At 48.6% G+C, this 24,895-nt stretch overlaps 1 protein-coding gene across 1 annotated transcript in view; it reads right to left on the bottom strand.

Annotated features, from left to right (window-relative positions):
* UQCR-C1 (Ubiquinol-cytochrome c reductase core protein 1) overlaps positions 1 to 24,895 on the bottom strand; it is a 99,251-nt gene that overhangs the window by 32,063 nt on the left and 42,293 nt on the right. The window contains exon 7 of the mRNA XM_084579516.1: positions 16,013 to 16,117. Within this exon, the coding sequence (XP_084435642.1) occupies positions 16,013 to 16,117 (105 nt within the window). The remainder of the gene's footprint in view (positions 1 to 16,012; positions 16,118 to 24,895) is intronic.

Here is a 24,895-nt window from a genome sequence, read left to right as displayed (position 1 = left end):
CCTGGCCACGCGGTTTCTTCGTCTCGTTTGAATCGCCGCCGAAAAGTAAAATGGCTGATCCATTCGCTGATTATCGGACAACGTTGCCGGTGAAAAGAAAGCGCACGGCACGGCTATCGATTTGGAGACGACGGTGTTGACGATCATCCGCTCCTCTGAGAAGTTCGACAAAGAAAAGTCTTCACTTGACAGTGGGCGCCAACGCGCTCGACAAGGCGCCTGACGACAGTGACGGCGACGATGACGCGGTAGGGCAGGCTGCCTCAACGTTGTTCTCGCAAGAGGCTCTGCAGTTGATTCAGTCCCTCTGGGGCTTTGTTTTTGCGAGGGACCTTCCACTGCACTACGTGGTGTACCTAGATGCCATGAAGAAAGATGTCGACACGCTTCGCGTGAGGCAAGCAAAGTTAACGGACATGGGGTTTTCTCGTGCAAGCCAGTGAGATGTATGTACGTGGTGAGATGCTTGCGGCGATTTCACCCTAGGGGCCTGCGTGCTCCAATCTCATCTGCTTTTAAATAAAGGTTTCGTCTTTCTTTCTCTCTCTTTCACCCCAGCGTTACTTCGGGATTTCTCAGGCTGAGAGGCAGCCACGGCAACCTTCTCATTTTTTTTTACAAGACCCCTTTCGGGGCCACCAAAACGATGTCTCGGCGGAGCTCGCATGTCGCTTGCCATCCGTGACCCCTCTCTGCAGTTGTTATGCTTTCTTTCGTGCAAACCGTTTATAACAATTATCGGTTATAACAATGGAAATTTTGTGGCACTTGAATATTGTTATAAGTAGACTCGACTGTAGTTGGTTATTTGGTCGGTTGGTAACAACTTCATTCATAGCCCTGCAGTGCTTGCATAGTTTGAATTTTTTTTTTTATTTGTGTCAAGTAACTTTGATGCTTTTGTGTTTTTTTAAATACAATTTTTGTTTTTTTCATCACTTACAAAATAATACTTTGATTGTCACTAATACCATTGTGAAGAGGAATCCCTCCTCTACAATTTGATACTAGACACTCCTGTACTAAGCAAGTTTTGTTAAAGAAAAAAAATATTAATGACACCACCCAAAAAGCAGCCCTTTTCCCGCGGACAGGAAAGTGTTAAAATGGAGCCCTGTGGAACGCCGCATGAGATTTCTTTTAGCTGAGAACAAAAACCATTGAGGCATCTATGCAGGAATCTTCTGGATAAATAGGTTCTATGGAGCCCTGTGGAACGCCGCATGTGATTTCTTTTAGCTAAGAATGAAAACCATTGAGGCATCTATGCAGGAATCTTCTGGATAAACAGGTTCTATGGAGCCCTGTGGAACGCCGCATGTGATTTCTTTTAGCTAAGAACGAAAACCATTGAGGCATCTATGCAGGAATCTTCTGGATAAATAGGTTCTATGGAGCCCTGTGGAACGCCGCATGTGATTTCTTTTAGCTAAGAACGAAAACCATTGAGGCATCTATGCAGGAATCTTCTGGATAAATAGGTTCTATGGAGCCCTGTGGAACGCCGCATGTGATTTCTTTTAGCTAAGAACGAAAACCATTGAGGCATCTATGCAGGAATCTTCTGGATAAATAGGTTCTATGGAGCCCTGTGGAACGCCGCATGTGATTTCTTTTAGCTAAGAACGAAAACCATTGAGGCATCTATGCAGGAATCTTCTGGATAAATAGGTTCTATGGAGCCCTGTGGAACGCCGCATGTGATTTCTTTTAGCTAAGAACGAAAACCATTGAGGCATCTATGCAGGAATCTTCTGGATAAACAGGTTCTATGGAGCCCTGTGGAACGCCGCATGTGATTTCTTTTAGCTAAGAACGAAAACCATTGAGGCATCTATGCAGGAATCTTCTGGATAAATAGGTTCTATGGAGCCCTGTGGAACGCCGCATGTGATTTCTTTTAGCTAAGAACGAAAACCATTGAGGCATCTATGCAGGAATCTTCTGGATAAATAGGTTCTATGGAGCCCTGTGGAACGCCGCATGTGATTTCTTTTAGCTAAGAACGAAAACCATTGAGGCATCTATGCAGGAATCTTCTGGATAAATAGGTTCTATGGAGCCCTGTGGAACGCCGCATGTGATTTCTTTTAGCTAAGAACGAAAACCATTGAGGCATCTATGCAGGAATCTTCTGGATAAATAGGTTCTATGGAGCCCTGTGGAACGCCGCATGTGATTTCTTTTAGCTAAGAACGAAAACCATTGAGGCATCTATGCAGGAATCTTCTGGATAAATAGGTTCTATGGAGCCCTGTGGAACGCCGCATGTGATTTCTTTTAGCTAAGAACGAAAACCATTGAGGCATCTATGCAGGAATCTTCTGGATAAATAGGTTCGCATCAGACGAAGCGCTACGCCTCAAATTCCGTAAAGTGGCAGTTTTTGGAACAGAATGATAAATTGAAAGCATTCCTAAAATTTTGTAGTAACAAGATTGTGCTCAAAACTATTCAGTAATTTTTCTTTAACATTCAGTAATGCATCAGAAGATATTTGTATGAAAAACATACTGCTCTTCAGTGAACACTTTATTTTCATCAAGAAACCTAATTAATCGCATTTTCAGGAGATGCTCTAAAGCATTTAGGAAGACAGGCAAGACTGAGATGATACAGAACAAGCTTATACAGAACCAGACATGCGTAATTGCCAGGAAAGAAGGCCTCTCAGCTTCCGGGCAAGTAACGGGTGGGCCACGAGATTCATGCTGCGCAATGGACTTTCGCTCAGGAGGCGGACGACGCTTTGCCAGCGGCTACCTGCAGCCTATGAAGACAAGATCGTGGACTTCCATCGCTTCGTCATACGAATTCGGTAAGAAAAAAGCTTCTTGCTCACGCAGATAGGAGACGCGGGCCAAACGTCCCTCAATTTTGACATGCCGAGTAACACGACAGTGGAGCAGACAGGTGCGCGGTCTGTACACATCAGGACGACTGGTGCCGAAAAACAACGATGCACGGTGATGCTAGGCCTGATGGCAGACGAGCGGAAGCTGCCACTATATGTCATTTTTAAATGCAAAACCCTGCCGAAAGGAAAGCTGCCCTCCGAAATACACGTGCGGGTACAAGAGAAAGGTTGGATGACGGCAGAGTTGATGATCGACTGGTTAAAGATGGTGTGGGCACTGCGACCGGGAGCACTTCTTTGTCCATCGCTTCTTGATCTCGATAGTTTCCGCGGTCACCTCACGGACTCTGTTCACGCGAAGTTGACTGAATTACGCACAGACATAGCAGTAATTCCAGGCAGCCTCACATCAATGCTACAGCCTCTGGACGTGTCTTTGAACAAGCCTTTCAAAGATAACGTTCAGAGGCTGTATGCAGAATGGATGGCCGAAGGCCAACATGCTCTTACGCCGAGCGGCGAGATAAAGAGGCCATCTGTAGAGCAGCTGTGCAGCTGGATAACAGAAGCCTGGAACATGATTGGCACTGAAGTCGTCGTGAAGAGCTTAAAAAAACTGGCGTTTCCAACGACCTGGACGCGATGGAAGACAACTTGGTGTGGGACGAAGGTTGCGAAGGTGAAGACGGTCAGGCTGAGGAAGCCGACGAAGCTGCGACCAGGGTTAGCCATGGCAGTGTCGACGCGGACTCAGAGTGATGGTGATGCTGAGGGCGGCCAGCCATCGCAAATAAAGTGTTTTTGCAGTCAGTGTTTGTCATCTTTGTGCTTTTATTACAAATGGAAGTCCTACCTGAAATTAATGTTTTGGTTATATTTACAATATCTGGCTTGAGAACCCCGGTTCAGTCTATTTACATTTGCTTTCAACACTCCAAAGCATCTGTTGAAAAATTGTCCCCACGTAATTATCGCACCCCCTAACTTAGTACCGATTTTTTGCGAAAAAAAGTGCGAGCATTGTGCGAGTAAATACGGTATTACAGAGTTCCAAATATAGCCACTTTGGAACTCGCACAGCAAGGACAATTTGATACCAAACCTTGCTCGTTTGAGAGGCATATACTGCTTCCAGCTGAGAAGCCCTTTGAACAGTTACAGGCTCTCGTCTACACTTACGTCGCGCTCAGGCACGTACATTGTGCGGTATTTGTTCAGAAGATTGATACACGGGCCAGATTTTGCGGAGATGAGGCTGAGGGTGTTCCAAGTCCTCAATGGTCGTGTTGTCCACAAAATGCAACATTCTCATGATGAGTTGAAACCAGTTGCGCAGCATGATCTTGCCAAAAGCAGGAGTCTCAGTCAGTTTCTTGACCAGCACATCCTTTCAGTTAACTTCTGGACAATGCCCTGCAGCAACAAGAGGCTAAGAGGAACATGTAGTTCTTCTCGCGTAATTGGAAACCATTTTCGGAAGCGAGAATGTTTGCCTAGCTTACTCGAGTTCAGAAACTGAGAGGCAAACCGGTTTGATTCCAGTACAATATCATCCACAAGTTCATTATCATCAGCAAAAAAAGCTCTAGTGGTTGCGGAGCGGAGCTTACTGTGAGCTTCAGTCCCGGTGAAGCCTCGCACTCAAAGAGAGGTGGTTTCACTGGGATGTTGTTCGTGTTTATGCGACACCAATCGCGTGAGTTGGCCAACGCCTCCTCGCTGAACTCTTCCGCTTCAGACTCACTGTCAGTATAAAGATTGTCACTATGTTTTTCGTTTATTTTTTGCAAAAAGAGGCATGGAAACCGCTTCGCGGAATGTGCCACTGGCGTAGTGTACGAAATTCCCCTGACGTGTGGCAGATCGTACATCGGGCAAACAAAGCGTTGTATCAACGACCGGCTCAGGGAGCACGCAAGAGATCTAAAGAATAAGGAAGGTGCTAACCTTATCACGCACTGCGCTACTTGCAAGGATTGTACATCGCTGTTTTCTGGAGTCAGGATTTTAAGCAAAAGCAAATTCAAAACCACCCGTGAAACGATAGAAGCATATTACATTCAGAGGGCTGGGTCAGGTTGTGTTAGCGATACCTCAGTTGTTTTGTACAACGCAGAAAAGATTTTCCTTTCTAAGTTCTTGAGATAAAGGTGTGAAGAATTTTGTTTTGTTTATCTTTTCCCTGGCACAGTATGCGCCTGCGCGTCTGGTTGTATATAACTCTTGTGTGCGTCGAAAAATAAACAGTTGTGATTCAGCGCTGTGTTCGTCCCTATAGTCTTCCTTCTTCTTCTTTCCTTTGGCCGCGTGCCTTTGCGCTGAAAACTATGTCCTTAAATCTAGAATACCAACTAGCCCAACAACTAACTCTATTGCACTTTTTGCTGATGGGCTCAGAATCACGTTGTCCTCTTGATCACATGCCTGTCGCATCTTTCGCAGTGGATTAATGCAGTTAATGCAGTTAATATTTGACCAACACCATTCCCACTTCGAGTTATAGATCAATTCGCTCTTGCCCTACCGTCTGCTCTGCTGACCGTCCTGGTTAGCTCAGTCGGTAGAGCGACTGCCCCGGAAAGGCGGTGGTGCCGGGTTCAATTCCCGGATCAGGACGAATTTTTCTTTAACTACGAAGTTTCTGAGAAAGCTGTATAGCTTTCCTTTCTAGCTGTATGGCTGCGCTTGGGTGGATGCAATGAGTAATTACTCCCTTATTTCTGTTGTTGTTGCATGTTGCACGATGGCAACATGCCATGCACAGTACGACGCTCGCTTCAGAAAAGCTATTCTGATGACAGAAGAAATTGGAAATTCTGCGGCAGCTCAACGGCTAGGCGTTACTAATCTACTTCACGTGGGTGGCGGATGCAGCGGGAGGCGATTGTTAAAAGCCTGACCGCAAATGCTTCCAAATCGTCTGAGGACAACAGTGAAAAGGAAGACTCGGTTTCCGAGAGCTTGGTCTCCGACGATGACAAAGAATGTGCGTTTTTTATTAGGCTGCAATGTCCATAATGTCTATTAAAGGTAATTTTTCAAGCGCTTATCTCGTGTTACATTCGTAGTTTTATTTTTCTCATTGGGCAATACGCAAAGTCGCCCCTCGCGTTACATTCGAATAAATACGGTAATTCGTGACCTTCTTTTGCATTTGCTTAGCTATCAGAGATGGCCTCACACTGCGTTCATAGGCCCACGGGGATTGCAACACTTCTTGTTCACTTCATGGTTGCTTGGGGCTTTGCCGTCCCTAGGTCCTCCCACGCGTTTCCCTGCACATCTTGCATGATGGAGTCGTCCGTCACTTCATCGGTAGCAACAACGCAATTGCTGGTGTAGAAGTCCTCTAAAGCGACACCGTCAGGAACGGCCCCGTTAATTTCCAGGCATCTCCATGCTTCTTCGAGGCCGACTCCCGCACTGTGTCCAAGTGCATGGGCAGCGAACGGAGCTTCTTCGTTTGCCTCATCGTGTTCTTCAGGGGCACTCGTCTCAGCCGTAACGTTCTCAAACCCGGCCTTCCGGAAACAGTTCTGAATCACATCCTTCGACGTCGCCTTCCAGGATGCAGCGAACATCTCCAAAGCTTGAAAAATGTCCACCTTGGTGCAGCATTTCAAGCAGAGATTGAGCAGTATCTTGTCGATCAACCGACAACGATACGCGCAGTTCACACGGTATATTAATGCGAAAGCATTACTTCGCTATGTTCACAGATTTCTGTCCGCACACCGCTTCAGCAAAATCATGTCCGCAGCAGTTGTGAGTAATTGAGAAGTGGTAGAGGTTAGTGAGGGGTGTCAATCGATAGACGGTGACGTAATGTGGTGTCCGAAAAAATAATTAAACCAATAAGTTAATTAGGTAATTACTTAGAGGGAAAAAAATGTAAAAGTTGTCCGCAGCAGTTGTGAGTAATTGAGAAGTGGTAGAGGTTAATCAGTGGTGTCAATCGATAAAGGGTGACGTAATGTGTCCAAAAAATAATTATGCCAATAAGTTAATCAGGTCATTAATTAGAGGCAAAAAATGTAAAAGTAAAGGCAAAAAATGGTCTCATTAGCCAATGGCTTGATACCACATTTGAATGTATCAAATACTAAATTAGGTAATTAAATCAGTCAATAAAGCGATGTCAAGGATGTGATGTCACGCAACCTAAAGTCGAGCCAAGAAAGGGCATAGGAAGGGATTGGCATGCATCTGAAAGTACCAAATACTAAAATGGGTATACAAGAAGTGAATGTGACGTAGAAAATGTGACGTCACGCAACCGGAAGTAGAGCTGAAAAAGGGCATAGGAAGGGATTCGCACGCAATTTGTAAGTACCGAAGACTAAAATGGGTCAACAGAAGTTAACTAAGCAACTAGAAGCTACCAGAAGCAACCAATAGCAGCATCCATGCTTTCGCATTACAGTCGAACCTGGATATATCGAATTTTGGTTATGTCGAACTCACAGAATATCCCCTTGAAAATCCCATGTAAAAGTATAGGAAAGCCGCGTCATATATCGAACTCAATTTCACCAGACATTCAATATATCGGACTCCGCACCATGCACTCGAAAGTGTGCCTCCCCCAAAGACGATCGCATCACCCTCGGCAGTTTGCCACGTGACGTTTCCAAGCCACGTGCGGAAGGAATGAGAGGGGACAGTTCAGCGACAGCTGGTCTAGGGCAGCACCGTGCCCATTCCCCAAAGGCACGCGCATCTGCGGTTATCATTTCCCGCGCACCAGCACGTGACGTTTGCAAGCCATGTGTGTGAATGAACCAGAGAGAACCGATGGGAACGACAGGGGAAAAACGCGATAGAGCATAGCACAAGGGTGTGCCCATTCTTTTGCCGAGCTATCTCTCTCCTTCCTTGCTCCCGGCATTCGTTCGCAGTAGCACGTGCTACGCATGCGTCAAGCCAGCTCAGCCCGTTTCCAGACAGAACGTCGGACTCTCCACCGTGTGTTGTGAACCTTCTGCGCGTGGCGGCTGACGTGGCTATGGCGCCTGCGGAAGCGGCAGATATCTTCGTTTTTTTTTTTTTTTTTTTGCAAGTCGTCCATTCTTATCGTAGTGCTTTACGCGCGACGTAGCGTAGGATATCGTGGCTGCAAACATTAGGAAGCGGCCGTTTCTTTTTTTTTTTTTTTTTTTGCGAGAGTCGTCCATTCTTACATCTATCAATAAACGAAAGCACGCGGTCAGCTGCGTCATGACACCAACTTTTAGCATTGTTTGCTTCAAACGGCATTGCAGCTATCACGCTTTCCAATGATTTTGTGGCAGTGGACTACGCCCACCCCAAGTGCGGCGTGATAAATCGAACCAGGCTTGTGCAATCAAGGCATCACGGGCACTCTGCCATGTTCGCTCCCCGCCACCGCAGGAGCTATCAAAAGATAAACGCGCCCGGACGTTATCGCTGCGCAGCATCTTGGCACGCTGCCAAGAAATGAGCTGTGGATGAGATGACCGAAACGGAGTGGTGTGCGCCATCGACATGCAAGCGAAAACGCTCGCAATTTCTGCCGCGGCAACACTGAAACCTTGCTTTGAGCTGCCGCGGTGGCTCGATCTGCGAGAGGGACGCAGTTCCAACAAGTTGGAAATTTTTCGCTCAGTCGCTGCCGCTCTTCACTGAGATCGCTCAATCGCTTGCATGTGAGCGAGCTGGCCTTAATGGTCTTTTTTTTTCTCCAAATTCTCGGGTGCAGAAGTGGAGGGTGGTTTCATTACGCGAGTGGTTTGATTACGCGACAAATACGGTATCATTTTTTCGCATTGTAAGTGCCGTCACAAGCCGATTTCTGCATATCGAATTTTCGATATATCGAACTATTTCGTAATCCAATTCAATTTCGATATATCTGGGTTCGTCTGTACTCCAATGCAGATTCTGCACTGCTCTTTAATTTATTTCCTGGTTGAGTGGCAGAATCAGTGAAGTATACAGTTGAATCCCGCCACAACGAATACCGCCACAACGAAATTTCCGCGACAACGAATAATTTTTTATTCCCCGCGAGTATCCTATAAGAATTAATGGCCTAAATTTCTCTGCACAACGAACCATTTTTGCAGAGCGTTTCCGCTTCAACGAAATTTTCGCGTTCAAAATCGAAACCGAAACTAGTTTTATTGGCGAGAAGTCCAAGTCAAATCCAAAGCCACATTAAGCATGAAATCACGTGATTGCAGTTCCGCCATTTTGGCTTTGTGTCGTGGTCGCGTTGTTCACTCGCTGCCTTTCTCTTCGACAACGACGAGTTTTCATCCGCAGGACACGATGGCAACGCAAGTGAAAAAACGCAAAACTCTTTCCCTTGAGCAAAAAGCTCAAATAATCGCCCAAGCAGAAAGCGGAAGGAAGAAAGCGGCAATTGCTGAAGACTTCGGAATTCCTGCAAGTTCGCTGTCAACGATTCTAGGCAATAAGGACAGCGTGAGAATGGCACTTGCTTCAGGCACATCCTCGAAGCACAAAAAGGTGACGCGGCCCCTGCAGTGCATGCGTGGTTTGTGGAAGCACGAGCCAGCAACGTCCCCCTGTCCGGAAGCATCGTCCAGCAGAAAGCCTTGAACTATGCATGCCTACTTGGCATTGATGATTTTAAAGCTAGCATTGGCTGGGTAAACCATTTCAAGGCCCGCCATAACCTCGTTGGAAAAGTGTTGTGCGGCGAGTCAATGTCAGCAGACGTGGACGGAGCAGCTGCTTGGAAGGCGAGTAACATGGCCGGAATTTTAAGCAACTTCGCGCCTGCAGACATTTACAACGCCGACGAGACCGGGCTATTCTACGAGATGTTGCCGGCTAGGACGCTCGACTTCAAGGGGCAGCGCTGTCACGGCGGCAAACACAGCAAAAAACGCATCACAGTGCTGCTTTGCACAAACATGGATGGCTCGGACAAGCGTCCGCCGTTAGTCATAGGCAAAAGTGCCAAGCCGCGCTGTTTTAAGGGAACTCGTAGCCTACCTGTGCAGTACAAGGCGAACAACAAGTCATGGATGACCCGCGCTATTTTCACCGAGTGGATGATGGCATTCGACCGCGACATGAAGCGGCAGGGCCGTAAAGTTTGCTTGCTTTTGGACAATTGTTCAGCGCATCACTCCGACGAAGTCAAGCTCACTAACACGGAGCTGAGGTTTTTCCCTCCCAATTGCACGTCTGTCTTACAGCCTCTCGATCAGGGCGTGATTCTTAGCCTGAAGCGCGCTTACCGCGGGAGGTTAATTCAGCGGCTGCTTTTTAACACTGAAACCGGCCGAGACACGAAGGTGGACTTGTACGTGGCACTGCAGATTATGTCTGCTGCCTGGAGCACACTGGGGCGCTCAGTAATTGTGAACTGTTTCAGGCACGCCGGAATTGCCGAAGGTCGACCCGTACACTCTGCTGGCCTAACACCAGGCGTTACAGACGACGACGAAGAGGCGTCACCGGCTCCGGGGATCGCAGCCGCCTGGAAAACGCTGGGAGAAATAGGAACCGTGCCGCCTAATCTCGAGCTCGACGAATACATCGACGCTGACGCTTGTGTTGTTGTTCACGAAGATGTGAGTGATGAGCAGATCATAAAAGCTGCCCGGAATGATAAGGACTCTTCCGATGAAGAAGACGACGACGTACAGGAAGCGCCGGCTGCGGCAACCGCCGTACAGGTGATTGACGCTTTTGATGTCATCAGGAATTTCGTTGCTGTCCGAGACGACGATGTTGCAATGGGTTTGCTGACCGAGTGCGAAAATCGCGTGACGGCGTTGCTCGCCGTGAAGCGTAAGCAAACCAAGCTTACAGATTTTTGGCTAAACGCCTTTGCTGCTGCTTGGGCAATTCTTTCTGCGTTTCACGTCAAATTTTTGCGATAACGAAGTTCCGCGAGAACGAATTTTTTTTCGTGCACCGTGAATTTCGTTATAGCGGGATTCAACTGTAGTTCGGCGGGAAAAACCACTGCCAACATTTTTAGCTGCGCATCGTCATCGCGATGGGTGGAACAATTGTCCACCAAGAGGCAAACACTGTGGCCGTCACGCTCCATTTCCTCGCCAAACGCCAGGAGCCAGTCACGGAAGATGTCGCAGGATACCCACGCTTTCTTCGAACTGTACTCAACTTCCAGCTTTCGAGCTTTGTTAAAACATTGCGCTTCTTACTTTTGCCAATCACAAGCAGCACCCGCTTGTCAGTGGCATCCATAGTTACGCAGAGAAGAGCTGTGATGCGCAGCTTGGTCTGCTTCCCGCAATGACAGCGATTCCCTTTTAGTGCTAGAGTCCGATGTGGTAGCATTTGGTAAAAAAATCCAGTTTCATCCGCATTGTACACCTCTAATGGCTGGTACCTCGTCACTATTCTTGGCATTTCCTTCTCCAGCCAACAGCGGCTTCAGGCGTGTTGGCACACGTCGACTCCCTGCAGAGCACCCGTTCGACAATCTTGTAATGGGATTTGAAACGATGAAGCCAACCACTGCTAGCCTGTAGGTGCCCTTGTCAACCAGGCAGCCGAAGTCGTTTGCTTTCTGCTGCAAAATTGGCACATTCTGTGCTCTAGCGTCCATAAACCAGGAGAACACAGCCGTGTCCACATCTTCGTAGGCTGCCATCCTCAATCGCTAATGTTCGGCACTCATGCAGCACTTTGCAGAACTGAGGATGGACTCCTTGCCTTCCACATTGTTGAGAGCATACCCTGAGATATGGCAAATCGAGCCGCAACATCTTTCTTTTTGTCGCCTTTCGAAACGGCTTCAAGAATTGCCGTTTTTTGCTCGAGTGAAAGCGCTTTCCGCTTACAACCACTCATAGTGGCAACACACGCGAGAAATCAGAGATGGAGTTGTAGAGGAGAATCGACAGAACGAGCAGAAAGCAGCGTACAAACAGCATCTGCGGCAACACACAAACGACTGCGGAAGTGGCGGCCGCGCGAGAAAGGGCCAATGACAGACAGGTGTGCACGCTGACGCAACAGCCGCTGCATGCAAGGGGAAGTGATTCTTTGGATCGCAGCAAAGGAGTGAGCAGAGCATAAAGGGGAGTGGGGGGGAACAGAGCTGCTGCTCTCCTCCATTTGTAACGAAGCAAGACAGGAAAAAAAAAGGAGCAGGAGGCGGGGGCACGGATACTGTAGCGCGGCTTATCGCTTATCTCTTGCTTGTAGAGAGCGAATGCTGCATGGCTTGGGAGGCCGACAGCGAGGGCTACCCAAGTCACGCACGCTGGCAACGCTTTCCCCTTGGCCGTCATCGCCCCTGCGAAATTTTTGTCCTTCCGAGTAAAATTTGTCTGAAGATTTCGCAATGAAATTAGAGAAACATTTACTTCATTACATCGAGATAAAATATACATGGTTTCCAATGCGCATTATGTTACGTATTCCTTGTACCTTCGATATGTCGAGGATTTCGTTACACTGAGGTTTGTTATACCAAGGTTTAACTGTATAATGGGCTTGGCTTTCAGAGCATTAAGGAAAAAAATTTCAGCTTCCCATACACGGGTGCAGAAAAATAGAATTTTGACTCTCGAAACATACCATATTTAAATCGAGTCCACTTATAATAATGTCGGTTTTAGCAATATATCGATTACAACAATGAAAAGCTGCTGCACTGTCCACTTTTGCATGTTTTCTATGGTAAAATAACCCGCTTACGACATCAGTTATAACAATGGAGTTTGGCTCCTGAGTGATCGTGCCAAAAGGTTATGGAATGCGAAATCCTTGAAAAGAAGAAAAAAAAAGAAAAATTCCAGCTGCTGCACCTTTCCCCTCTGCGCACTCATACAATAGAACCTGTTTTCTGGCCTTCTCCGCATTGCCAGCCTCGCGCGCCTTTCTCCCGCCACCCTTCCACCCCTTCGAACAAAAATGGGCTACGCCCATAGCTCTACGCCGCGCCACCCTCCGAAACATGAATGGATTTCTCCAACGCGTGGACAGCGCTGATCTGCTTGCTCGCTTCTCATTCTGCGCAGTTCTGCCAACAAATTTGGTTGTTTGCGCGAGATTATTGCGTCGAAGTCGTTGCTGGCCACGTGGTTTCTCCATCTCGTTTGAATCACCGCTTAAACAGAAGATGGCTGATCCGCCCGCTGATTATTGGACGACGTTACCGGTGAAAAGAAAGCACACGGCTATGGATTTGGAGACGAAGTGCAATATCGTGAAGGACTACAAAGCGGGTAAGAAAGTGTGTGACTTGGTGAAGAAGTACGCACTATCACAACCGACGTGTCACCGATCGTCCGCTCCGCTGAGAAGTTCGACAAGAAAAAGTCTACGCTTGACAGTGGGCGCAAACAAGTTTAGCAAGGTGCCTATAAGGAGGTGGAGGAGGCCCTCTACGAGTGGTTTCTTGGTGCCCGTGCCCAGAACTTGCCTATCACTGGGCCGATTCTGGCCACAAAGGCGAAACAGTTTGCCCTGCTAATTAACAATGTGGACTTCCAGCCAGGTGGCGGCTGGATACAGCGTTTCAAAGAGAGGCACGGCATTGTCTACAAAGCCATCACCAGCGAGGGAGCTTCGATTGACGTGGAGGCAAAGGAGAAGTGGCTGCAGGAAACGCTGCCCCGCATCCTCGACGACTATGTTGACGCCGACGTATACAATAGCGACGAAATGGGGCTGTTTTTCCAGATGTTGCCCCCCAAGACGCATGCACTGAAAGGAGACCCGTGCAAGGGCGACAAGAACATCAAGCTGCGCCTCACAGTGTTTTTGTGCGCCAACATGGACGGGAGCGACAAGTGACCTGCATTTCTCATTGGGAAGTCAAAAAATCCCTGTTGCTTCCGCAGTGCTGCCAGGATACCAGTACGCTACCGTAACAATCGCAAGGCATGGGTGACGCGAGAACTTTTTCGAGAGTGGCTGATGGAGTTTGATCAGCGCATCGAGCGATCGAAGAGGAAGGTGGCGCTCGTCCTGGATAATTGTAGTGCCCACCACTCCATGCCTAAGCTCTCAAACATGGAAGTTTTTTTCCTGCCTCCGAACACGACGGCAGGCTTGCACAGCCCATGGACGCCGGCGTGATCGCCGATTTTAAGGTAATGTATCGTCGCCGTGTCCTGAGCAAGTTAGTCTTGTTGATGGACATGGCCGCGCGGACAAGCAAGGAGCAACCAAACTTCAAGATCAATCTGCTGATGGCCGTGCAGTTTATATTTGGTGCGTTGTCCGAAGTTTGCTCTTCTACAGCGCGGAACTGCTTTAGGAAAGCGTGCTTTGTCCGAGGCAGGAGTGACTTAGACGAAGCCTGCGAAGTTCCCACCAACGAAGTGATGCCAGAACTTTGATCCGCAGTCGATGAGGATGCTTCATGACTCGAAGAGTTTCTGCACGCGGACGACGCATTAGCAACTTCAGAAGTTCTCACCGATGAGGCGATCATTGCGAACATGCTTCAGTTGGATAGTGACGACACTGACGTTGACAACGGCAGCGATGAAGCGGTAGGGCAGGCTGCCTCAACGTTGTCTTCGCATGAGGCCCTGCAGATGATTCAGTCCCTCCGGGGCTTCGTTTTCGTGAAAGACCTTCCACTGCACTACGTGGGGTACCTGGATGCCATGAAAAAGAATGTCGGCAAGCAAGGTTGACGGACATGGGGTTTTCTCGTAAGCCAGTGAGATGTTTGTAGCGATTTCACCCCAAGGGCCTGCATGCCCCAATCTCCTCTGCTTTTAAATAAAAGTTTTGTCTCTCTCTCTCTCTTCACCCCAACATTACTTCGGGATTTTTCAAGCTGAGAGGCGGCCGCGACAACCATCTTGTATTTTTTACAAGGCCCCTTTTGGGGCCTCCAAAACGATGCCTCGGCGGAGCTCGCGTGTCACTTGCCGTCCGTGACCCCTCTTTGCAGTTGCTATGCTTTTTTCGTGCAAACCGTTTATAACAATTATAGGTTATAACAATAAAATTTTTGTAGCGCTTGAATATTGTTATAAGTGGACTCGACTGTACTCGCATATAACCAGCACCAAAATTTGAAAAAAAAAATGCATTTAAAAAGTGGGGATGTGGGTATCTGCGATTTTTTGTTGGGGGAGGGGGGGTTGCAGTGGTCAAATCCACAGCAATGCATGGGCTTCCTGTGTAGCCCGCCATCGTCATCGATGCTTGTTGCTGACAAGGGGCCAACAAAAAGCCTGGCCAAATCCACATCCATAGATTCTCCATGCAAATAATCATGCTTTGTTGAGCCACCGGTTGTTGGGCCTTTTGTCGAGCGCTGTTTCAACACCCAGCTAACACAGTTTGCACTGTTGGCCTACTTTGTTTTGGTGTCATGAGTGCAACTCGGTGGCAGTCTTTCACAGAGAGAAAGAAACTAAAGATTATACAACCCACTGCTGAAGAAATCTGAAAAAGAGCGGCAGCACAACAACATGACGCCAACGAGTCGTGCATTCGCGAAAGGAGGAAAAGAAAGTCTTGCAACAACAAACCGGAACAGGCGAGCGTTTCGTGGTCCGAAGACTTGTTTGTACCCCCACATCGAGACGTAACTTGCCAAGTTCATCGAGGAGCAGAGTAGTTGTGGCCATGCTGTTTCGACACAGATGGCTCAAATGGAAGCCCTGAAGCTGGCCCGGGAAATGAACATTCCACGCGAGTTTCGTGCAATCTGTAGATGGCTTCAGCGCTTCATGACAAGACATGGATTTACAATGTGACGGCAAGTAACCATGTGCCAGCGGCTTCCTGATGCTTACGAGGAGAAATTGCTGAGCTTTCAATGATATGTCATCGGACTTAGGAAGGAGCACAGCTATTTGCTGTCTCAAGTGGAAAATGCCGATCAGACCCCGGTTACTTTGAGATGCCGATGGACATTACTATGAAGAAAAAAAAAAGGGTTCCAAGTCAGTCAGCGTGCTAACGGGCAGAAATTCCAAGCTGCGCTGCACAGTGATGTTATGTGCTTTGGCTGAAGGGATGAAACTGTGGCTCTACGTAATATTCAAGCGCAGATCGTAATTGTTTGGGTTTCCCATAAGGCTTCTAACTTCGTTAGCTAGCTAGCAGATAGCTAGGCCTTTTGCAGCAAACCCCATGTAAATAAATCTCAGATTTCACTAACATATTGTGACATTGTTGATGCCCATCGGAGGAGATTCAGTGCCTCACCGTGTTGGCCACCATGAGGGGAATGTTGTCTGGGTCGGCCCAGCCACAGCTCTCGACGGCAATGGCCACGTGTGCGTAAGGCATGTCATCATCACGCACTCGCACCTGCAACAGAACAGCAACGTCTGCACTTGGTCAAACAGGCATTACAATTTCATTACCTCCACAAAACACTCGCTACAGTAGCCGGTTATTACATTGCATTGCCGAGCAGATATTCCACGTTCAAATGTAGACATACACAAATGGCACGCACATGTGCCGTGCAATGTCAGTACATACTGAAGTACACCAAGCGGTAAAATTTAACCTGAAGCACTACACTGACTGCACCTTTCCTTTCCCAAAAAACAATCATTATTATTTATATAAAAATAAAATCAGCCTTTCAGAATCTCTCCAAGGAAAACAACTGAAAGTAATAATAAAGGAAAATGCTACACAAGTAACAAGAAAAGTATATCCCTGAATCTGGACTGGCACCTATGTTCACTACCGACTAGTATGCCTACGCTGCCCAATTCACAAGGTGTGAAAACTGTCCCTCCACGACGGCTCAGTGGTTAACATATTTGACTGCTGATCCCAGCCAAGTGCTTTGTTGTGCAGGTGAAAAGCAAAGTGCCTGTCAAGTCAGCTAAAGAACCCCAGGGTGGTTAAAATTTTCTTCTGTTGTTTTGGTCCCACTTCAGCCTTTCAAATTGGATCCTTCGAGCAGGCTGTGGGCATTATAAAATTGCAGTGTTCCCTTATTTCATTTTTTTTTTGGTGTCACACAATGCAATCCGCCTTTTGCAGGAGGATGTAGCGCCATCATGCAGAAAGCGGTGGGAAACACATTGGACGGCAGTGTAGCAGATGACACGAAAGAGCACCATGCGAAATGGCCACGTCAACGCAGCTAGAAAGCGAAAGCTCCCCCCTTTTTTTGCCTTCGGGGCGTAAAGTACAGTGATTGCAGTTTCATGTTCACGCAGTACGAGATAATGTTTCAGCGTTTTTTTCACAATCCGCTCATAACGCATGCATATACTGTCTTCGTATTGTAAGAGCGAGTAGCACGAGCCGTGGCACGGACCGTGTTCGACGTGACAGGACGAGACTCTCTCAGCGTGCAGATTCACGACCGACTTAAATTTCTTGTCAAAAAAAAAAAAAAAAATGTCGAAAGGAAAGCGCGGAGACGAAGAGAGAGAGAGGGGGATTTCAAAGGGCAAATCAGCCAGGGGTTTGTTGATGCTGCAGAGCTAGGTGGAATAGTCTCCTGTGACTTACGAGCAGCGTATATGCGCGGGGCGTCGAGTTATCGAGCACAATGCGGTCACCGAGGCGCCGGCATGGTGGAATGGGCGTCGCTTCCTCCTCGCGTCATCTACAAGCGTGCAGCTATAGGATTTCATCTACGAAGCTCGGCAGAGAGGCACTTATGCACACCCCCTGAACAGGGCATTGTCCTGGCCGGAGTGCACAACAGAAGCCTGCAGGAAACGCGCGGCATTTTTCTGGCAATGGATGATTCAGCGCTGTAGAATGGATGTGGTCGCAGTGGTGAAAAGGTCCTCGATGCACGGTGAAAGGATCCACAACCTTTCTGTCTCTGCAGCGATTTCTGCGGAATCAACGACTGCATGGTGACACATGTGCATCTCCTACACATCTGTATTGCATGTCGGCCAGGAACCAATGCTGTTCTAGGTCCAGAGCGCTCCCCTCGGCAAGTGAACGGGCATGAGCCCTCCAGGAGACTCATTTGTGCCCAGCGGTTTCCGTGCCATTGCAGACGTTTGGACGAGGATGACGACTTTCAAGCTCTCTAACAAAGTGCAGCTGATTGCGTACACCAAAGGAACAAAATCCGAATGCTTTGGTGAGAGTGAAGACAAAAAAAAAAAAAAAAAAAAAAGGTAAAAAAAATAAAATAATAACACTGTGCGTCGTGCAAGAGTGTCAAGTGCGTCATATGCTCCGAGCGGCAAAAACACAGGTACTACAGGTATGTATGCATCTAAAGGAAATATGAATGATGAAAAGTACCTACTGGAGTCTGCACCCAGCCTGTAACGCACCAGTGATAGCTGCAATGAGGATTTGTTCAGTGCGTGTTCGCTTATAGTTTGTTTTCTTTATGTGCGAAAGGGCCAGATAGCACAGATATCACAGGCGGCTGTGTGCGCTAGACTGTAATATTTAGCATGTTCTATCGTCACTGCCGCCTGACTAACAAGAAAAAGATACAGCGTTTGTTGTGATGCACCGCCGTTCGCGAGCCTCATGACCAGCTCAACCACATCAGCTCGCGAACGATGGTGCATCATAAAAAACGCCGCATTTTTTTTTCCTTGTTAATCAGGCGGCAGTCGCGATAAAACATGCTAAATATTACGGTCTAGCACACATAGCCGCCTTGCGCTACCCGGCTCCTTCGCACATAAGGAAAACAAATGACAAAATACATTGCGATCAGGCCCCGTCGCTCATAGACCAAAACGCATCTAACAAATCCTCATTGCGGCTATCACTGTTGGGTTACAAGGCTTGGTGCTAACTCCAGTAGGTACTTTTCATCATGCCCATTTCCTTTGGATGCATACATACCTGTAACGAATTGTTTTTCGCACAGTCGAGAGTATGCAGTCGGTTGCTGAGGTCGCCCATTCACATCTTGACGCTTGGTAGCCGTTGTTGGTCGTGGCTCGCCGAAGGGAACCTGAAAAACCGCGTCTTGCACCCCGGCACGCCTCGAGAGTGGCAACCGTACGTGGCAGATGTGGTCGGCATTGGTTTGCCAAGCCTGCGACGGCCACCGTGCTGCCAGCCCCCGTGCACTGGCGGCGACGAGAAACACCGTCCAGTATGTTTCCATCAGTCGCCGCTGGGACTTCGCGCATGCACATAGAACTTGCACAAAAGGCGGATTGCAGGGTCTTCCATGCTTTCGTGCTGTGGAAGCGTTTATGATCACCATTTATTTTACCCTAAAGGCATCTACTGAGGCATTACATAAGGGGGGACACGCTGAGAAACATCTCAGAGCACAGCATACATGCAGCATCACCCCTTATTTGGCTCATTAACATTCCCATTTCTTTCCCAGCACAAGCCACCAGACACACCATCATCAGCATTGAAGGCAAGACTTACCACGAGAAAAATGTTCAAACAGCTAATACATGTTCATCAAGATTATGCATGCAGTCAGGGCCAGATTATCCAGGGTTCAAATGAACCTCCGTTCTCCCTCCCGAGAGTTGGAAAAAAATGGCAGATTTCGAGGTGTGGTCCGAAAAATAGTCGAATCATCCTATCCCTAATTCTTCTTTATTAAAAATATAACTTATATATTGCAATGTCTAATGCCTCAAAAGCTGTTCGTCACATTGTATGCTTAATGCCAAAGCCAGGCAAAAATGAAACTTTGTACTCGCATAAATAGATTGGAAAAAATCCAAACGGTTTTACCTCGTTCTGTTTTCAGCTAGTCCCAATTGGTACTCAACTGGCATTATCTGGTTCGAGATGTGGAAGTCAGCAGGTCCCAGTTGGTGGTCAAGGGGAATCAACGGGTTCTAGTTTGCTTTCAGCTGGGAGTGACCTCGTAACAGCTGGTAAACCAACTGACCTCGGTACATTTTTGGCGATGCCTGAAACGCAAAAAAAGAAGACAGGGACGTGAGAGACACACAGAACTGTCTTCTTTTGCGCTTCAGGCTTCGGCAAAAATTGCAAAATCTAGCAACTAGCCCAAGAAGCAGCTTTACTGACCTCTGTAATTACTTCTTTTGAGGCCAGTTGTGTGTTTTATTAATCTAAGCGTAAGCAGTCAAAGCTATTACAAAAGTCATAAATTACTAGATCGAGGTACGACTGCTCACAGCTGACCGCAGCCTCAGTAATTTGTCACCGCTGTGAGTGGGGATGCAATATTCTCAGGTGGGTCAACGTTGAAGATCTCATCAAGAAACTCTCCAAGAGAAAAGCTCGAAAACTCCTGTAGAAACATAAAAACTTTATTCACTTGCTTAAAAGTCAAATGAAAAAGCAGATATGTTATATGATTACACGCCTCATTTAAATGTTGAATCCTGTGAAATATTTAAACTTATATTTTTTTAGCTGTGTAAACATGCAAAACCAAATTAGGAGGACGCTTAAGCTTGACCTTGAAGACGTCACGTTGCAAAAAGGCGTGTGAAGGCCGCAGAGCCGGTAACACAGAGAGCCCGGCGTTGAAGTTCAGGGGTGCGAGCGTGAAACACGAACTTCGCCGTCTTCTGCTTCTCTTGTCTTCACACTGGCAGCATTAGCTCCCCCGGTGAGGTAGCATCGACCCGATGCTCGAGGCAAGTCACGGACTCACGGGAGGGTGTCCTCAAGTGATAAGGTTTGAGGCGAACGACATGGACCATCTCTGCGCGTGCGGCACGACTTGGTCATGGCGCCTCATAAGGAACAACTTCGTAGTTGAGAGCGCCAACGCGGCGCAGAATTCAGTAAGGACCGAAGTAGTGACGCAAGAGCTTTTCGCAAAGTCCGCGTCATCGAATCGGAAACCAAACCCAGACAAGATCACCCGTTTGATATTCAATCTCGCAGTGCCGCAGGTTGTAGCTTAGCGCATCCTGCACCTGCTGCTCATGGATGCGCAGCTTAGCGAGCTGGCGGGCTTGTTCGGCACGTTGCAAAAAGTAAGCAACGTCATCATTGGGGAGGTCGTAACCATGGGGCAGCATGGCGTCGAGCGTTGTGGTGACTTGGCGGCCATAAACAAGGCTAAACGGCATCATATTGGTCGTTTCTTGGATGGATGTATTATATGCGAATGTTACGTAAGGTAGGACTGCATCCTACTTTTGTGCTGATTGTCCACATATATTGAAAGCATGTCGGCAAGTGTTCTGTTTAACCGTTCAGTTAATCCATTTGTTTGGGGATGGTAGGAAGTAGTCCTGCGGTGACTTGTGTGACTTAAGTTAAGAATATGCTGCATAAGCTCAGCAGAAAAGGCACCACCTCGGTCCGTGATCACAACCCTGGGAGCACCGTGGCGCAGGACAATTTGCAGTAGAATTTTGCAACTTCTATAGCAGTTCCACTCGGAAGAACCGCTGTCTTCGCGTAACGTATCAGGTAGTCGGTGGGGACTATTATCCACTTTTGCCCGGAGCTTGTGGTGGGGAATGGTCCTAACAAATCAATCCCGATTTGTTGAAATGGCTGTGAAGGAGGCTCTATAGGTTTTAGGAAGCCGGCTGGCTTGACAGAAGGAATCTTTCGGCGCTGACAGTCACGGCAAGTGCGAACATAATTTGTAACATCATGTCCCAGACGAGGCCAGTAGCATTTTTCTGTAATTCTGGCTTGCGTTCTAGTGATTCCAAGGTGGCCAGAAGCTGGTTCGTCATGGCAGGCATGAAAAGTTCGTTGCGTAGATTCGTAGGAACGACAAGCAATGTTGACTGTTGGGGGTGAAATTCTTCTTGAACAGCACGTCTTCGACGATGACAGCAGCCCGAGCAACAGCAACGCTGCGGTCGAGAAGCAAAGGCGGTTTACTCTCGATGACAACTTCCACTCCCCGGAGGGTGTGCGCACAGACGGTCACCATTACACTGGAGCGGAGCGGGGAGGAACAGTCACGTGCTCGTCGAGAATGTGGAGCGGTGCCGGCAGAACACAGTCAACTTCGAGGGCATTCTCTTTCGAAAACTGAACTGACCGAGATTGCAGGTCGATGATGGCGCCATTTTCCGTCAGGAAGTCCATACCATGTATAACGTCTCTGGAGCAATCTGCTAGCACAACACGTTGACGGGAAGGTTTGCCCTTGAACTATGACTCGCGCTGTGCACATTCCTCTAGGTGTAATCAAATGTCCTCCAGCGGTATGTATCTGAGGGCCGTCCCAAGCTGTCGTAACCTTCTTGAGTGCCGCGGCGAGTGATCCACTGAGTATAGAATAATCGGCCCCAGTATCCACCAAAGCGGTTACGGCGATGCCATCAACTGAAAGGTCTAAATCGGCTGGCAGTGACGTCTCGCTGCGGTAATGTCGAGGTGTTCGGTCTCGGCTCCGGTGCGTCGAAGAGGTGCGGTGTTGTAGAGGAGGAGTCAGGCTACGCAGTTGGTCGGGTTGTCGGCTTGCCGCTAACTTGGGCGGCTCGGTAATCGTCGTCCTTGTCTCTGAGTTGTTCGGCGTTGGCGAAGTGGTTTGCGTTGTTGGAGGGTCTTGTACATTTCGTTGTCGACCAGCCACACCTCCAGAGGCTGCTGCGTCTAGTTTCCCCTACGGGGATTTCTAGACTGTTCCCACGGCTCGGAGGAATCGTAGTGGCGGGGCGAAGGTGATCGGTGGCGCTGAACTGAGTCTGGGTTAGAAAGGTAGTAGTCGGCAATCTCCCGTGGGCGTTCTCCCGGCTGCGGACAGCGAGCACCGAAGGGGAACCTGCGAAGACCCATCTCTTTGTACGGGCAGCGAAGCCAGACATGCCCAGCTTCGCCACAATGGTAGCACAGCGGCCGGTAGTCCGCGGTTCGCCAGATGTCAGTTCGGCGGTGCCTGGGTCGCTGGAGGAAAGTCAGCTGGGAAGTTTGCAATGGCATTTGGGAAGCGACCGGCGCAGGCGCTTAGTAACGTGGTGTTGAAGGTGGCAGAAAACGGCTTGCGACGGCGGCGTAGCTCATTGTAAGTGGTTGTGGAGGGCTTGCAAGAAGAGGCGCAGCACCCAAAGCTTGTTCCACTTCTTCGCGAACAACATCGGTGACCGATGCAACTTGCGGCTGCGCCGGCATAGGCAAGAGTTTCGCCAGTTCTTCATGCACAATGGCTTGAATGGTCTCACGCAGTGAGTCTCCTGATGACACAGTGGACCTCTCACCACATGTGGACAGCATCGAAACGGTCGTGCGCTTGTACTGCCGTGCCCGCATGTCAAGCACTCTCTCGATGAAAGTAGCTTCCGTGACAAAAGCATCTACGGTCACTGGCGGACTACGAACGAGGCCGGCAAAAAGCTGTTCTTTCACACCTCTCATCAATAATCGCACTTTCCGCTCTTCCGACATGTTCGGATCTGCGCGGCGGAACAAGAGCTTCATTTCCTCCACGTACACTATCATGTTTTCGTTCGGATGTTGGATGAGATTCTAAGTAGAAGATCGGCCGTTTCTTTATGAAATGTGCCAATAAATGCCTGAAAAAATTTTGCTTTGAACGTGTCCCATGTTTGCAGGCGAGATCCATGATTGATGTACCAGGTCCTCGCCGAGTCCTCCAGGGCAAAGTAGGCATGGCGCATCTTCGCGTTCGCGTCCCAGGCATTAAAGATGGCCACCCGGTCGAACTGGTCCAGCCAGTCCTCGGCGTCTTCATGAGGAAGACCATGAAAGCGAGGGGGGTCTCGCTGGTGAAGCAGGACATTGGCAGGAATCTCTTGTGTGCTCATAGTGATAGTCTCTGTACTTGTAGACCGTAGATCAGGACGCAGACCGAATTCAAGATAATAGGCCATGTAGTTGCCGGCTGCCCTGGTGAACAGGCGTTTCTACCCTGGGAGTGCGTCCTTGGCTGCAATTGCGGCTTGAAAGGGGCATCCGGTACATGAAAGATCTGCCCAGCACTTCCCCATCAGATGTCACGTTGCAAAAAGGCGCGTGAAGGCCGCAGAGCCAGTAACACAGAGAGCCCGGTGTTGCCGAAGTCCAGGGGTGCGAGCGTGAAACACGAACTTCGTCGTCTTCTGCTTCTCTTGTCTTCACACTGGCAGCAATATCATGACTTAAAAAGGGACACGGGTCTTTCGGACCAAAAAATCGCCAAAAAATCACTTTTCAGAAAATGTGATTTGCGAAATCAGTAGCTCTTTATCTACCTATCTGCTAAGTTTTTCATCTCTAGGGTCGGTATTTTAGTCACAATGCCAATTTATATAATCGATGTCGCCCAAATTTGGGCCGAAAACGACCCCCGAAACAACCATTTTCCGCGAGGCGTAGCTCCCACTTTGTGCGCGGCACCGTAGCCATCTTGGTCTCATTCGAAAGAGCCGCCTTTCGTCTCCAATTGCCGCCTCTGCTGTTTACATTCGCCCATTGGTCACATAAAAAATAGCAAAAAAGAAAACGTGGCATTTGCAATCCCATTGGCTTTCGGGGTGCACGTGACGATAAGGCGTCCCCGCATTGGTGGAGCTGGCTGACGGCGTCTGCTCGGCGCGCCCGAGCCGCGGGGAGACGGCGGAGACGTGACGCCGGCCGCGCTTGGTGTCGAACCGTGAGGTGCGTTCATGGCAAGAATTTGTGAAAAAAGTGAATTTGTGAAAAATCATCTCAAGTGATGCCCTGCCCCGGCTGTGCGCGCTCAGGCCGACGAAAATCGTGCGCCGAGCGATCGTGTGTACGAGCCTGAAGTAGGCCTAGCGTGTTCCCCAGCACGGGGGACTGCTGCCAGCGGTCGCACCCGCCGCGACAGTGATAACGCAGGCCGCAGATGAGCAGAAAGATAAGCTCAAAACAGGAAAAGCTTGAACTCGCGCCAACTCCAGCAACGAAATGGTAGACTGATTGTGTTCGTAACGATGACGGCAGCGCGGCGGACAGTCCGCTTGGCGATGCGGAGTTCACGATCGTCAGATCTAAACGGTTTGCCGAGATTGGCGAAGCGTAAAACATACGGCGGCTATATTGGCATTTAAAAAAGTGAACGGGGATAAGGAATCGCCGTCAAACTTATTCTCCAATGCGTAAACTGCGGGACACGTCGTCTTCGTAGAGCTCGCCGCGCGTTTGCACCGATTGGACCTCGTTCATAGTCCTTAGGGAATTCACTTGCTTCCAGTGCAATACAGAGCACTGGGAAGCAGCAAACAGCTCCAAATTACATTTCTT

This window comes from Amblyomma maculatum, chromosome 9 (genome assembly GCF_055883805.1).
Source record: "Amblyomma maculatum isolate TAMU_Amacu chromosome 9, ASM5588380v1, whole genome shotgun sequence".
Lineage (NCBI taxonomy): Eukaryota > Metazoa > Arthropoda > Arachnida > Ixodida > Ixodidae > Amblyomma > Amblyomma maculatum.
Note: the sequence above shows the minus strand (reverse complement) of the source record. Positions and strands in the feature narration are given on the sequence as shown.